The 16,408-nt window shown below is 39.1% G+C and overlaps 1 protein-coding gene across 2 annotated transcripts in view; it reads left to right on the forward strand.

The window, feature by feature from the left end:
* The window catches only part of TRIM37 (tripartite motif containing 37), a 183,709-nt gene that overhangs the window by 9,098 nt on the left and 158,203 nt on the right, over nt 1-16,408 (forward strand). For both annotated transcript variants that reach the window (XM_053567795.1, XM_053567797.1), the window contains exons 3-6: nt 1,863-1,903; nt 4,982-5,098; nt 12,678-12,765; nt 14,983-15,105. In XM_053567795.1, the coding sequence (XP_053423770.1) occupies nt 1,863-1,903; nt 4,982-5,098; nt 12,678-12,765; nt 14,983-15,105 (369 nt within the window). The remainder of the gene's footprint in view (nt 1-1,862; nt 1,904-4,981; nt 5,099-12,677; nt 12,766-14,982; nt 15,106-16,408) is intronic.

Below are 16,408 nucleotides of genomic sequence, written 5' to 3' on the forward strand. Positions count from 1 at the left end.
AGTGTTATAAACACGAGGAAAGGGGAAGTATAGTTTGCAGTGGTAGAGCATGGTGGCAGTATCTAAAATAGTTTGCCAAGTGTCAGGGGAAGCTTTTTGAAAGATTTGACGTATCTGAAATCTAAACAATGAGTTGGAAGGAATGACCCAGACAAAGAAATGTGTTGAAGAGTATCCTGGGTAGAAAGATAACACATTTAAAGGCTTAATCTTGCTGGGTCATAAGGTGAGGCTCAAGAAGTATAAGGCTGAGACTAGTTCTGGAGGGGAGCTGTGACTTTAATAGAAGAATAGTGTGATCATGGCCTTGTTTCAGTGGAAGAAACCTGGCACATGTCTTGTTTTTATAATGGACGAAAGAAAAAAAAAGAAATTATAATGTTCAAAGTTATTAAGAATGGAGGAATCTTTTTCCATATGCTTTTTTTTGCCTTCCAGCTTTGTTTTCTTTGCTGTGAAGTACATTGTTTATTATCACTTGAAGTCTTTATTGTGCTTTAAGATTTCCTGGGGAATTTTATTTCTGAGTTACTTATTTGGCTTAAGGTAAAAAAAGCTCCTCTTCTTATGTAGAATAGAAAGAGATAAACAGAAATAGATAGTGGGGGTTTGTTGATGTGGGATTATAGTTATTAATATTTACCTTTGAATCTATTTATGAGACAAAATTTCTTTTTTTTTTTTTTTTTTAGAGACAGAGTCTCACTGTACCGCCCTCGGGTAGAGTGCCGTGGCGTCACACGGCTCACAGCAACCTCTAACTCTTGGGCTTACGCGATTCTCTTGCCTCAGCCTCCCGAGCAGCTGGGACTTACAGGCGCCCACCACAACGCCCGGCTATTTTTTTTGTTGCAGTTTGGCCGGGGCTGGGTTTGAACCCACCACCCTCGGCATATGGGGCCGGCGCCCTACTCACTGAGCCACAGGCACCGCCCGAGACAAAATTTCTTACTATAAACATGTTTTCAGTTTTCTAAAAAGTCTAATTTTAGCATCTCATCTGTATGTGGTATAAAACTGCTCCTAATTCAGTAATTTAAATTATTAAATTAATAGAATTTGGGGTTTACTAGAGACATTATTTTCTTCTAAAACCTTTCGTAATTATGAGGAAACCAAGGTGCTTACATGTTTAAATTATCAAACTATTAAACATTTTTAAGAGTTAAAAAATGTTTTTTTCTGGTGGTGCCTGTACTTAGTGGGTAGGGCACCAGCCACATACACTGAGGCTGGTGGGTTTGAACCTGGAGTGGGCCTCCTAAAACAATGACAACTGCAACAACAACAAAACAATAGCAGGGTAGTCCCAGGTACTTGGGAGGCTGAGACAGGAGAATCTCTTAACTCCAAGAGTTTGAGGTTGCTGTGAGCTGTGATGTCACGGAACTCTACCCAGGGCGACAGCTTGAGACTCTGTCTCAAAAAAAAAAAAAAAAAGTTTTTTTCTATTGTTTACTCATATTTTAGGTCTAATTTATGTGTTTAATGTATAAACCTCAGAATTAGCTTGCTTTTCCAAAAATTAGAAGTAAGTCATTACAGTGGTGGTTTATTTTCGGGGTTGGGAGTGACCTTATTTTTGTGATCATTGTATACCACCCTGTGAGAATCAGATAGTTCTAGAATTACTTTCTTTTCCTTGGGATAATGGGCTCTTAACAGTTATTTTGGGTAAGTTATGTCCCTTTGAAAGTTTGTGCTTATCAGGATGATAATGAGAGGGAGACATATATTGCTGTAAGTACCTCTAAAATTAATTTAAGTACTAGGAAGCTAAGCCCATTAAATTTGGTTTGTAATTATTCAGTATATACAAAGTACTGATGTTTTTACAATCAAAATCTATTTTATCTCTTTAGCGCTGGCTGACAGAGCAGAGAGCTCAGTGTCCTCATTGCCGGTAAGTGTTTTGCTATGATTATTTGTATATTTGGAAAATAGTAAGATGATGGGTTTAAAGTGTGCCCTGGGGATTCATGAAGGTAAGGTTTTTCTGCAGTATGCCACGTCTACTGTATTTTGTGAGTACAGTTGAGTAGAATATAAGCAATCTGTTTAGAAAAAGAAATGTAAAGAACAGTTGATCTAACTTAAAATTTTGTAGAATGCATTATAATGTTTGATATGTTTTATCCTTGCCTCTCTTAGAAGACCATTGTGTAACATCTTATCTTGTATAATTAATTTCTTTTAATGTTTCTGGTTATAAAATTCGGATAGTAGAGATAAATATAAAATAAAAGACTTCTGATTCTGTACTTCCTACCTTATCTTTTCATAAAATAATACTTTCAGAAGAAATTGTTAGGTTTAGTTTCTGTTCTAGACATTTTTCTGTGCATATGCATATACATCTGTATTTAAGGCTCTAATCCAATAGGTACATATATTGATATGTATACCTGTATGCCTTTTTTTTTTTTTGAGACAGAATCTTACTTTGTTGCTTCAGGCTAGAGTGCCCACAGCAACCTCAACCTCCTGCCTCAGCCTTTGGAGTAGCTGGGACTACTGGTGCCACCAAAATGCCTAGCTAATTTTTCTATTTTTAGTAGAGAAGTGGTCTCATTCTTGCTCAGGCTGGTCTGGAACTCATGAGCTCAAGCAAACCTCCCGCCTTGGCTTCCCAGAGTTCTAGGATTATAGGCATCTATATGCTTTATTTTATTTATTTATTTATTTATTTTTTAGACAAAACCTCAAGTTGTCGCCCTGAGTAGAGTGCTATGGTATCACAGCTCACAGCAACCTCCAACTCCTGGGCTTAAGCAATTCTCTTGCCTCAGCTTCCCAAGTAGCTGGGACTACAGGTGCCTGCCACAATGCCTGGCTATTTTTTGTTGTAGTTGTCATTGTTGTTTGGTGGGCCCGGGCTGGATTCAAACCTGCCAGCTCTGGTGTATGTGGCTGCTGCCTTAGCCGCTTGAGCTACAGGTGCCGAGCCTATATTCTTTATTCTTTTTTTTTGTAGAGACAGAGTCTCACTTTCTGGCCCTCGGTAGAGTGCCGTGGCCTCACACAGCTCACAGCAACCTCCAACTCCTGGGCTTAAGCGATTCTCTTGCCTCAGCCTCCCGAGTAGCTGGGACTACAGGCGCCTGCCACAACGCCCGGCTATTTTTTGGTTGCAGTTTGGCCGGGGCCGGGTTTGAACCCTCCACCCTCGGTATATGGGGCCCGCGCCTTACCGACTGAGCCACAGGCGCCACCCCTATATTCTTTATTCTTAAAATACAAAAATTGATAACACTGTTTTATGATTTGCTTTTTTATATAAAATATGGTAGATGACAGCTCGGTGCCTGTAACTCAGTGAGTAGGGCACTGGCCACATACACCGAGGCTGGTGGGTTCGAACCTGGCAGGGGTCTGCTAAACAACAATGACAACTATAACCAAAAAATAGCCAGGTGTTGTGGGCACCTGTAGTCCTAGCTACTTGGGAGGCTGAGGCAAGAGAAATGCTTAAGCCCAAGAATTTGAGGTTGCTGTGAGCTATGACGCCATGGCATTCTACGGAGGGCAACATAGACTGTCTCAAAAGAAAAAAAAATATGATAGATGTTGTTCCCGATCATATATATACAAATGTTGCTTTTATTTATTTATTATTATTTTTTATTAAATCAGAGCTGTGTACATTAATGTAATCATGGGGCACCATGCACTGGTTTTATTTACAATTTGTTTATTTTTATTTTTATTCTTTTGAGACAGTCTCAAGCTGTTGCTCTGGGTAGAGTGCCATGGCGTCACAGGTCACAGCAACCTCAGACTCTTGGGGTTAAGCGATTCTCTTGCCTCAGCCTCCTCAGTTGCTGGAACTATAAGAGCTGCTGCAACGCCCGGCTATTTTTTGTTGTTGTTGTTGTTGCTGTTGTCGTTGTTTTAGCTGGTCCAGGCCAGGTTTGATGTGTATATGGCTTGGTGTATATGGCTGGCACCCTACCCACTGAGCTACAGGTGTCACCCTGTTTTTATTTTTTTTATCTTTTTGTTTTTTTAGTTTTCCTCTTTTCTGTGGATTAGGCAATGTATGTCATTTTTAAAAAGCTATTTGAGTAAAAGTCTGCTCTGTGACTGGCTGTACTTTTCATTCCCTTACTTAGAGACAGTTAGGTTGTTTCCACTTTTGATTATTTCAAGTAATGATTCCAGACTTCCATCTTTTGCTCATTTTTCCCTTTTTTTTTTTTTTTTGTGAGACAAAGCCTCAAGCCTTCGCCTTGGGTAGAATGCTGTGGCATCACGGCTCACAGTAACCTCCAGCTCCTGGGTTTAAGCAATTCTCCTGCCTCAGCCTCCCAAGTAGCTGGGACTACAGGTGCTGTCACACCGCCAGCTATTTTTTGGTTGTAATTGTCATTGCTGTTTGGCAGGCCCTGGTTGGATTCAAACCCGACAGCTCTGGTGTATGGGGCTGGCGCCTTAGTTCCTTGAGGTACAGGTGCCCAGCCATCATTTTTCTTCTTGTGTTGTTTGGTTTTCTCATGCTGACTTGCAAGAAGACCAGCACTATTAAATAGAATTTTCTGTAATAATGGAAATATTATACTGTCTAGTATAGTATAGTATCCACTAGCTACATGTGGCTAGTGAACACTTGAAATGTGTCTAGTGTGACTGATGAAATTTTCTTTTCATTCAATTGTAATTAATTTGCATTTTAATTTAAATGTCACAAGTGGGGAGTAGCTGTTATTTGGGACAGCAGTGCTTTAGGTTAAGGAGTTGAGAATTCAGTCTGTATTCTGAATTGTCAGTATTTATTTTGGTCAGTGTTTTATTTGTTTTTGGTAAATGATATAGTAATGGTAGTGAAAATAAGTCACAAAGCATACTTTTCATTGTCTTTGTTTTCATTTTGCTAGTATTATGGTGGGAATATAATTGAGAGCTCTATTTTCAGGTATGTGTTTATTTTACTAAATAATCTCAAATTACTGAGTTAGAATATATGTATGGATTTTCTCCCCAGTGCTCCACTTCAGCTACGAGAATTAGTAAATTGTCGTTGGGCAGAAGAAGTAACACAACAGCTTGATACTCTTCAACTTTGCAGTCTTACCAAACATGAAGAAAATGAAAAGGACAAGTATGTCCTCAATTTTCTTTGTTCAGTACTTAGTAGATTTTGCCTTCTGTAATTTTTTTTTTTTTTTTAACTAACCAGGCCTGATCCTACTTTGCTTCTATAGATCAGATGAAATTGGGGGCATTCAGGGTGATATGACTATAGATTGCCTTCTGTAATTTTAATGACACTATATTGATAATTCTCTTTTAGTTACTTATAAGTAAATAATGTAATATTCCCTGAGTTTTTAATTTGTTCATTTGATGTTCCTGCTAGGTAATATTTAAAATGATTCGTTCTTATATTTTTTATTCAACAACACTTATTTTGTGCTATGTACACATACTTACACAAAGTACCTCATTAGTTTATAGGGACACAGAGAAATGAGATACAATTTCTGCTTAACTGTTCAATGGGGTGCAATGACAGATAATACAGTATTAGGTCATTTGATAATGTAATATTAAGTCTTATGTTTCATGATTGAAGAATTTTGATCTTCTCTGAAGAGTTGGAGCTGATAAAGAATGATTAGTGATGTGGCAGTAATTTGTTATTAACAGGTGAAGAACCTATAATGTGGTTAATGGCAAGACTTCACTGTCCAGCAATAATAAAATAACTTGGGGCGGCGCCTGTGGCTCAAGGAGTAGGGTGCCGGTCCCATATGCCAGAGGTGGTGGATTCAAACCCAGCCCCGGCCAAAAAAAAAAAAAATAAATAAAAATGAATTAGGAGACCTTCTGGAACTCTTGAACATTAGAAATAAAACCATATTACTTTTTGTAGTTTTATAGCATGTTAAAGTAAGATGTTAAAATTTCAAAGATGTAAGAAAAATGTATACCTGTTTTTTCATTATACTGAAGAAATAGAACCATAAAGGTAGGCTTAACTATGGTAATATAACATGTTAATGCATAATGAGAAGTAAAACCCAGGGTTGTTTCCATTATCATTCTAGTTAAATTAGAGCCTTAAGGATTTCTTTTATGTCCAGCATTATGGAAGTCTTACTAAAAAATGATTATTTAATCTTTAAAAAATATATATAGTAGAACATTTCATAGGTGAATACTTAGTTAAATAACCTCTGAGATAATCTATTTGGAAAGACACTTTACCAGTGGTTGGGCTTCTTTTATTAGAATCTCTTGTAAAAAGAATGGAACTGCTATAATTTGCTAATCTGCCACTTGTCTTTGCTGCTTTAAGGGCTCCTGGTTCCCCTTTGTTTGGTAAAGGTGCATATAGGTCATTGATTAAGAGTTGTTCTTATAAATTTCCTACATTGTGAAAGCTATGTATTATAAATTTGGTAGTTTGTAGGCTGGGCACAGTGGCTCACACCTGTAATCCTAGCACTTTGGAAGGCCAAGGTGGATCACTTGGATCCAGGAGTTCTTCCCAACCTGGAAAACATAGTAAGACTGTTTCTACAAAAAAATCTAGCAAAAATTAACATAGTGGTGCATGCCTATGATGCCAGCTAGTTTGGGAGATTGAGGAAGGAGGATCACTTGAGCCCAGGAGTTTGAGATTGCAGTGATAGCACTACTGTACTCTATGAGATCTCATCTTAAAATACACAAACAAACATATAAATAAATTTGGTAGTTTGGAGATCTTGATAAATGAGTTTCTAGGCAGCATCCAATATGCTGTTTCTTCTAGCTTCTATTAATTTCTTATTTGATACTCAGATTATGAATGAAAAATATAAAATATAGATTTATTTGTGTATTTTCTCTAAGCTCAATGTTTTACATCAGTGAAATGCTTTTTAAAAAATCCAAGAGTCGGGCGGCGCCTGTGGCTCAGTCGGTAGGGCGCCGGCCCCATATACTGAGGGTGGCGGGTTCAAACCCGGCCCCGGCCAAACTGCAACCAAAAAATAGCCGGGCGTTGTGGCGGGCGCCTGTAGTCCCAGCTACTCGGGAGGCTGAGGCAGGAGAATCGCTTAAGCCCAGGAGTTGGAGGTTGCTGTGAGCTGTGAGGCCACGGCACTCTACCGAGGGTCATAAAGCGAGACTCTGCCTCTACAAAAAAAAAAAAAAAATCCAAGAGTTTCAGCTCAGCGCTTGTAGCTCAAGTGGCTAAGGTGCCAGCCACATAAACCGGAGCTGGCAAGTTTGAATTCAGCCCGGGCCTGCCAAACAAAAATGACAACTATCTCTCCTCCTCTCCAAAAATAGCTGGGCATTGTGGTGGGCGCCTGTAATTCCAGCTGCTTGGGAGGCTGAGGCAAGAGGATCGCTTAAGCCCAAGAATTTGAGGTTGCTGTGAGCAGTGACGCCATAACACTACCTAGGGTAACAACTTGAGAGTCTGTGTCAACAACAACAACAACAACAAAACCCAAGAGTGTCAATTCTTGACCTTTTGGCTAATACCAAGTATAAAAAATGCAAGAGTGTGTCTGCTTTATGAGCAAGAGAAAACTTAATTAAAAAATTTTTAATTGTGGGCTCGGGGTCCATAACTTAGTGAATAGGGTACTGGCCATATACACCAAGGCTGGCAGTTTCGATCCTGGTCAGGCCTGCTAAACAACAACTGCAACCAAAAATAGCCAGGCATTGTGGCAGGTGCCTGTAGTCCTAGCTACTTGGGAGGCTGAGGCAAGAGAATTGCTTAAGTCCAAGAGTTTGAGGTTGCTGTGAGCTGTGACGCATGGCACTCTAACAAGGGTGACGAAGTGAGACTCTGTCTCTACAAAAAAAAAATTTTTTGTAGAGACAGAGTCTCACTTTATGGCCCTAGGTAGAGTGCCGTGGCCTCACACAGCTCACAGCAACCTCCAACTCCAGGGCTTAAGCGATTCTCTTGCCTCAGCCTCCCGAGTAGCTGGGACTACAGGCGAAAAAATTTTTTTTTTAATTGTGGCAAAATATAAAATTTGTCATGTTAACAGTCTTAAAGCACACAGTTCAGTTTTGTTAAGTGTGTTTTCATTGTTACCTGGCCGTTTTTTAAAACTTTTTAATCTTGCAAATCTGAAACTATACCTAATAGAAAACTGTACTACATTCTTTCTTTTTACCAGCCCCTGGCAACTGCTACTGTACTTTTATATTGATGAATTTGATTACTCTAGTTACCTCATATATGTATAATCATATAGTACTTGTCTTTTTGTGACTGGTTTATTTCACTTAGCATAATGTTTTCAAGGTTCATCCATGTTGTAGCATGTTGTGAGAATGTCCTTTTTTTTTGAGACAGAGCCTCAAGCTATCACCCTGGGTAGAGTGTTATGGTGTCACAGCTCCTGGCAATCTCAAACTCCTGGGCTTAAGCGATTCTCTTGCCTCAGCCTCCTGAGTAGCTGGGACTACAGGCACCCACCACAACACCCGGCTATTTTTTGGTTGTAGTAGTTGTCAGGGTTTGGCAGGCCCAGGCTGGATTCGAACCCATCAGCTTTGGTTCATGTGGCTGGCGCCTTAGCCGCTTGAGCTACAGGTGCCACCCAGAATGTCCTTTTTAAGGCTGAATAATATTTCATTGTATGTATATATCACGTTTTGTTTTCCTACTCATCTGTCATTGGATATTTGGGTTGCTTCCATCTTTTGGCTATTGTAAGTAATACTGCTGTGAACATGGGTATTCATGTCTTTGAGACTGCTGTCAGTTCATTTGGTTGCATACTAATAAGTATGGAATTACTAGATAATATGGTAATTTTATTTATTCATTTTTTTGGAACCCTGTACTGTTTTCCATAGTAGCTGTACTATTTTAAAGTTCTACCAACAGTAACAGTGCCTGAGGGTTCCAACTTTCTCTGTATTCTGGCCAACACTTGTTTTTTGTTTTTTATTCTTTCTTTCTCTTTTTTTAAAATTTCAGATTATTACAAGGGTACAAATTGATTTTTTTTTTTTTTTTTTTTTTTGGAGACAGAGTCTCACTATGTTGCCCTCGGTAGAGTGCTGTGGCATCATAGCTCACAGCAACCTCACACTCTTGGGCTTAAGTGATTCTCTTGCCTCTGTCTCCCAAGTAGCTGGGACTATAGGCACCTGTCACAATGCCAAGCTTTTTTTTTGTTGTAGTTTTCATTGTTGTTTAGCTGGCCTGGGCTGGGTTCGAACCTGCCAGCCTTGGTGTATGTGGCTGGCACAATTAGCACTGTGCTACATGTGCCGAGCCATTTTGCCCATTTTTTAATTGACGTCTAGGAGTTTTTTATATATTCTGGATATTAAAATCCCTTATTAGATACTTGATGGCAAGTATTTTTTCCATTCTATACATTCCATAGGTTGTGTTTTCTTTCTGTTGATGTTGACTTTCTTGGGGTTTTTTCTTTTAAATTGAGATAGGAACTCTCTTTTTGCTGAGCTGGTGATTCTCCTGCCTTAGCCTTCTGAGAAACCCGCACTATAGGTGCATACCACTATAGTCAGCTATTTTAATTTTTTTGTCATGATGAGGTCTAGGCTGCTCAAATTCCTGGTCTCAAGTGATCCTCCTGCCTCCGCCTCTTGAAGTGTTCGGATTATAGGTGTGAGTCACCTTGTCCAGCCAATTCTGACTTTGTATGCACAGAAATTGTTTTTTTGTTTGTTTGTTTTTGAGACAGTCTTACTTGCTTGCCCTTTATAGAGTGCTATGGCATCATAGCTTATGGCAGCCTTAAACTCTTGGGTTCAAGTGATCCTCTTTTTTTTTTTTGGAGACAGAGTCTCCTTTTGTCGCCCTTGGTAGAGTGCCATGGCGTCATAGCTCACTGCAACCTCAAACTCTTGGGGTGAAGCTATTGCCTCAACCTCCTGAGTAGCTGGGATTATAGGCACTTGCCACAATACCTGACTATCTTTAGAGACTGGGTCTCACTCTGGCTCGCATTGTTTTTTAACCCATGAGCTTAGGAAATCCACCTACCTTGGTCTCCCAAGTGCTAGGATTACAGGTATGAGCCCCTACACCCGGCCCTGTGCACAGAAGTTTTAAGTTTTCTTTTTCCTCTTTTTTTGAGACAGTCTTGCTCTGTCACTCCTAGTAGAGTACAGTGGTGTTATCATAGCTCACTGTAACCTCATATTCCTGAGCTCAAGCAGTCCTCCCGCCTCAGCCTCTGTAGTAGTTGGGACTACAGGCTGCATACCACGATACCTAGCTAATTTTTAGTAGATAATGGGGATCTCACTCTTTTTAGGCTGGGAAGTTTTTACTTTTAATGTAGTTCAATTCTTCTATGTTTACTTTTGTTGCCTGAGCTTTTAATGTTATATCCAAGAAATCACTGCCAAATCTAATGTCATGAAGCTTTTCTTCCATGTTTCCTCTAAGAGTTTTGCAGTTTTCAGTCTTACATTTAGGCCTTTGGTCATTTGGAGTTCAGTTTTGCAAATAGTGTAAAGGTTCAAGTAAGGGACACTGTATCAGTCTGCTAGGGCTGCCATAACAATACAACTGACTAAATGGCTTCAACTATAGAAATCTATTTTCTTTTTTTTGTAGAGACAGAGTCTCACTTTATGGCCCTCGGGTAGAGTGCCGTGGCATCACACAGCTCACAGCAACCTCTAACTCCTGGGCTTAAGCGATTCTCTTGCCTCAGCCTCCCGAGTAGCTGGGACTACAGGTGCCAGAAATCTATTTTCTAACAGTCCTGGAGGGTGGAGGTATAAGATCAAACTGGCAGGGTTGTTTTCTGGTGTAACTTCCCTCTGTACTTCTACCTGACAGCCACCTTCTTGCTCTGTTCTCCCATGGCCTTTGCTGTATGCATGCTCATTCCTGGTGTTTCTTCTGCTTATAAGGACTGGTTCTGTTGGATTTAGGTCCCACCCTTATGATTTTGTTTAACCTCATTTATCTTGTTATAGGCTCCATCTCCAAATATAGTCACATCAGGGATTAAGGCTTTAACATACGAATTTTGGGGGAGCACACAATTCAGTCCACAACAGATTTCAATTTCTTTTTTTGCATGTAAATATCCAATTTAAGAGAAAACTTAAAATTGGGTAGTTAATTTTTCATGAGGATCTTGTTTTTTATATGTGTGGGGGGTTTTTTTTGTATGTTTTTTGTTTTGAGACAGTGTATTGCTCTGTTGCCTGGGCTAGACTGTAGTGGCTTCATCATAGCCCACTGTATCCTCAAATTCCTGAGATGAAGCATCCTGATTAGGTGGGATTTTAGGTATTTTTAGTTCACTCCAACATGGAACTTCTAGGCTCAAATTACTCTCCTGCTTCAGCCTACTGAGTTGCTGTGACTACAGGTGTGGGCCAACAGACCCAACTAATTTTTGTAGTGATAGAGTCTTGCTATGTTGCTCAGGCTGATCTTGAACTCCTGGCCTCAAGCAGTCTTCCTGCCTCAGCTTCCCAAAGTACTGGGATTATAGGTGTGAGCTGTTATACACAGCTGGAGCTGGTATTACATTGTACAGTTAATCATGTCTCTTGATGATGATGATGATGATTTTTATTGTTGCAGTTTGGCTGGGATTGGGTTCGAACTCACCACCCTCAGTACATGGGGCCAACACCCTACTCACTGAGCCACAGGCACCACATTGACCATATGTCAGTGATATGTAGAAAGATACTTGTTATCATTGACCATATGTCAATGATATGTAGAAAGATACTTGTGCATGCACCACATGCTCATGTAAGTATAGACACAAAAGCAATCTGACTATTAAGCACTTGCTTAAAATGTAGTAGTGGGATAGAATTTATCATCTATAGTGATTTTAGGAAATGATGCAATAAATGTACTTTTTGTTTGAGACAGAGTCTCACTTTGTCCCCCTCCATAGAATGTGTGGTGTCATAGCTCACAGCAACCTCAAACTCTCGGGCTCGAGCAATTCTCTTGCCTTAGCCTCCCGAGTAGCTGGCACTACAGGTGCCCGCCACAATGCCTGGCTATTTTTAGAGATGAGGTCTCACTCTGGCTCAGGCTGATCTCTCAACCCGTGAGCTCAGGCAGTCTACCTGCCTAGCCTCCCAAGTGCTGGGATTACAGGCGTGAGCCACTGCGCCTGGCTAAATGTGCCTTTTTTAAAGAAAGTAGTCTGCATTTTGCGTGTGAATTGTGAAGTCCAGATTAGTTAAAACAGTACTCGCCCCCAAAAAACATGTTATTTTTAAGTTTAACTCATTTTTTTCTTCCTTTTTGAGAGACAGTCTTGCTTTGTCACCCTGAACCAGAGTGCAGAGGCATTATCACAGCTCACTGCAACCTCATATTTCAAGGCTCAGGTTATTCTCCAGCCTCAGCCTCCTGAGGCACTGGGACTATAGATGTGTGCCACCATGCCCAGCTGGTTTTTCTATTTTTTGTACAGATGGGGTCTTGCACTCAAACTTCTAGGCTCAGGTAGTTCTCCTGCCTCAACCCTTGAGAGTGTGTATATTACAGGAATGACTTACCACACCTAGTCTCCACATAAAGTTCTTTAATTCACAGAAGCCATGGAGAACAATTTATATCATATTTTCTGAGACATGATTGTTTAAAATTGACTGACTTGTATGCCTAAACTTGGGAATTCGTTGAGGTAATTATGTTTCAATTTTAATTTATTTGATTTATAACTTTATTTTCTTTTCATAATGTTTAGATGTGAAAATCACCATGAAAAACTTAGTGTATTTTGCTGGACTTGCAAGAAGTGTATCTGCCATCAGTGTGCACTGTGGGGAGGAATGGTGAGCAGAACAAATTCCGTATATTCTCTTTAAAGACTTCAAAGCACTGAAATACTTGTTTGATTTAGATGAAAATAGCATCATTTTACTTTTGTTTGTAGAATGAAAATTAAAATACATCTGCTTTATAGATGCTTTATCAAAAATAATATTCTGTTACTCCAGGAAAACCTTTTTTGTGGGGTGTTTAATAGATTATTTCTAGCATAAATGTTTTATTTTAACCTGATATTTACATAATTTATAATGTATTCATTTGCAAATCTTATGTTGTTGTATCATGTGGGTTCTTTTTTTTTTTTTTTTTTTTGAGACAGAGTCTCACTCTGTAGCCCTGGGTAGAAGTGTCGTGGTATCACAGCTCACAGCAAGCTCTCAACTCCTGGGCTTAAGCGATTCTCTTGCCTCAGGCACCCACCACAATGCCCGGCTATTTTTTGGTTGCAGTTCGGCTGGGTCCGGGTTTGAACCTGCCACCCTCGGTATATGGGGCCAGCGCCTTACCGACTGAGCCACAGGTGCCGCCCCATGTGGGTTGTTTTTTGTGGATTATAGGTCAGTTGATCTGATATACTAGCTGTGACAACCAATTATGGTTTCTTTTAAATGGACTGATAACTTAGATGATACTCGTGAAACAGTATGAATGCAGATATCTAGATTTTGTTTAGTTTTTTATTCTTCTAGTCTAATTTTTTAAAAGCAGTTTTTAAAGGCAATCTACCTAAAAGCATTCAACCAAGTCTAAAGCATTCAATTTCGTTTGTTGAAGCAGCTTTTTATTTTATTGTCATATTCAATTATTTAATATTTAATTAAATGATTTACTTACAATAATAAGTATAGTTGGCATAAATAGGTTGAAAGTAAGCACAAATAGATTCTTAGTGGGAAAAATAAGTGATATGAGGAGCAGAAATGGGTAGACAGCTAGAGTTATCTGTAAGCCATGAGAATTGATCATTCCGTAGGCCTCAGCAAGTGTGTTTTACAGGAGAACAGAAGGCCAAATTGTTAGAGTTCAATTCAAGAGCTTTCTGTTAGAATTTCCATACTAATGTGTTGACGAGAAAAAACTAAGTTCCCACAATTTAATACTTAAATGGACAGGTTTTGTAAGGGCAGTGGAATCATTTTTTCCCCGTATTTAGAGTAAACATGAAAATGTACATACTTTTTCTTTTGGAGATGATAGTGGGATACTTTGTCTAGATGAGACAATTGTAGTAGGAAGTTACCTGTTATAGAAAGTTTCTTATAATAGAAATTTAATAATTCTACCAGTCCAGAAAATTGTATATAATATTAAAAATGGATAGAAAATTGTTTTTAGGTTGTTAACTCCAAAAAATTGTGTTTTGAGCTGGATGCAGTTGTACTTGTAAGGCTAATTTGTGTTAGCATTCTATCTCTACAGTAGCTCTTCCTGGCAAGGGAAATGGGTTTATTGTTTTTACTGACTGAGTACCCTGACATTTTTCCTCAAGTGTCTTTCTAATTTATTCAACTATGGTGGAGACTGGGGATTTGGTTCTGTATTTAGTTGGTGTGATGAATTTGAAGAATAAATACAGAGAGGTGATGAAAGTGCCTAAGTATGGAGGCTGACCCTATAAGCCTAAGCTGAGAGGAGTAGGAATGAAGAGATACAGAGATGTGAGAGGCAGGATGGAGAATTGTTTTGTTTCTGAATAAGAGAGAGTAATTTTGCAATGCCTTGTAGAAAGCTTGAGGACATGGAAGAAGACTGATGTTGCCTAAGGGAAGAGGGAGGTTGTGGCAGATGTTTTGGCCAGGGGTTAAGGATTTTCTTCTTCGTTTTTTTTTTTAAATAGGCATTTATTTATTTTTGCAGTTTTTGGCCAGGGCTGAGTTTGAACTCGCCACCGCCAGCATATGGGGCCAGCACCCTACTCCTTGAGCCACAGGCGCCACCCAGGATTTTCTTCTTTCTAATGAGTTCATTTCTATTTTTTTAATGAGTCAGTTTCTAGGTAAATCAGTATTTTGTTGAAAGTTCATTACTTATAATCTTAAAAGAGTTCCTATGTGTCTAAATGATTTTAAGCAAGCATTGGCCTGTTTTAACAAAATAAAGATGTCTGAAACAATAGAATTTATTTGAAAATATTTAGTTTTCATGGACTATTACAAAGGAATATAAATGCAGATAAGATATGTAAAATGTTCTAAAATTACTCTTTTTAATTTAAATAGCATGGTGGACATACCTTTAAACCTTTGGCAGAAATTTATGAGCAGCATGTCACTAAAGTGAATGAAGAGGTAGCCAAACTTCGTCGGCGTCTCATGGAACTGATCAGCCTAGTTCAAGAAGTGGTAAGGTTACTGTAAGAGATCATATACTCATATACTATGCAATATAAATTACTCAGATTTTGAAATCAAGACTTTTAAGATTTGCAGATTTTATAGGCTCTATTGTCAATCTCATTAACTAGCTGAGAATTTTACATCCTAAGTCCTGCTCTGTAAAAAAGTGGTTAAAGCCAGAGAATTGGCTGTTATTTAGAATTAGAAAGTTATTTAAGGAGTTAAGGAAGTCTGTGAAATCTGCTTTTTACAGAGTCAGTAATTGATTTTTTGTTTTGTTTTGTTTTGAGACAGAGTCTTACTGTGTTGCCCTCAGTAGAGTGCTGTGGCATCACAGCTCACAGCAACATCAAACTCTTGGGCTTAAGTGATTCTCTTGCCTTAGCCTACCAAGTAGCTGGAACTATAGGCACCTGCCTCAGTGCTCTGCTAGTTATTTTTGTTGTTGCAGTTGTCATTGTTGTTTAACTGGCCAGCCTTGGTGTATATGGCTGGCCCCACAACCACTGTGCTACAGGCACCGAGCTGCTCAGGCTGGTCTTGAACTCCTGAGCTCAAGTAATCCACCCGTGTCAGCCTCCCATGTCAGGGCTAGGATTACAGGCATAGTAATTAACTTCTAAACAGAGCTATATTGACTTGTACAGGGTCATTAAATTATACATTCTTTGGATCCCCAGCTTTTGGGAAAGTTTCTTCTAGCAAGGAATGAATTATTTCTGATGTCCTGAATTAGATCTCTACAAAGTTGAAAAAGTAGTATTTCATACCACTCCACAGATCTTGTATGGATCAACAGCTTTTTAATGTGTTATTATGTTATTTCTATGGAAAAATATGGTAAGCTCCAAATAGTTAATTTTAGAGAATAACAGTTATAAATAGGTTTTTGGACTGTTCCCAATTTAGGAACTGTTCCCAATTTTGTCTTACCCCTTAAGGAACCAAATGCCAAATCATCATTGTAACATTATTTATGTAGAAAATAGTGTCTTTGAATTGTATGTATACCGTTTGGATTTGGCTATCATCTAACTACCTTTTTACTGTTATTTTTTCTTTTCTTTCTTTTTTTTTGTTTTTTTGAGACAGTCTCACTTTGTTGCACTTGGTAGAGTGCTATGGTGTCATAGCTCACAGTAACCTCTAATTCTTGGGCTCGAGCAATTCTCTTGCCTCAGCCTCCTGAGTAACTGGAACTACAGGCACCTGCCACAACACCTGGCTATTTTTAGAGATGAGGTCTGACTCTGGCACAGGCTGATCTCGAACCTATGAGTTCAAGCAGTCCACTCGCCTCATCCTCCCA

The sequence above is a fragment of the Nycticebus coucang genome, chromosome 18, assembly GCF_027406575.1.
Source record: "Nycticebus coucang isolate mNycCou1 chromosome 18, mNycCou1.pri, whole genome shotgun sequence".
In the NCBI taxonomy this organism is placed as follows: domain Eukaryota; kingdom Metazoa; phylum Chordata; class Mammalia; order Primates; family Lorisidae; genus Nycticebus; species Nycticebus coucang.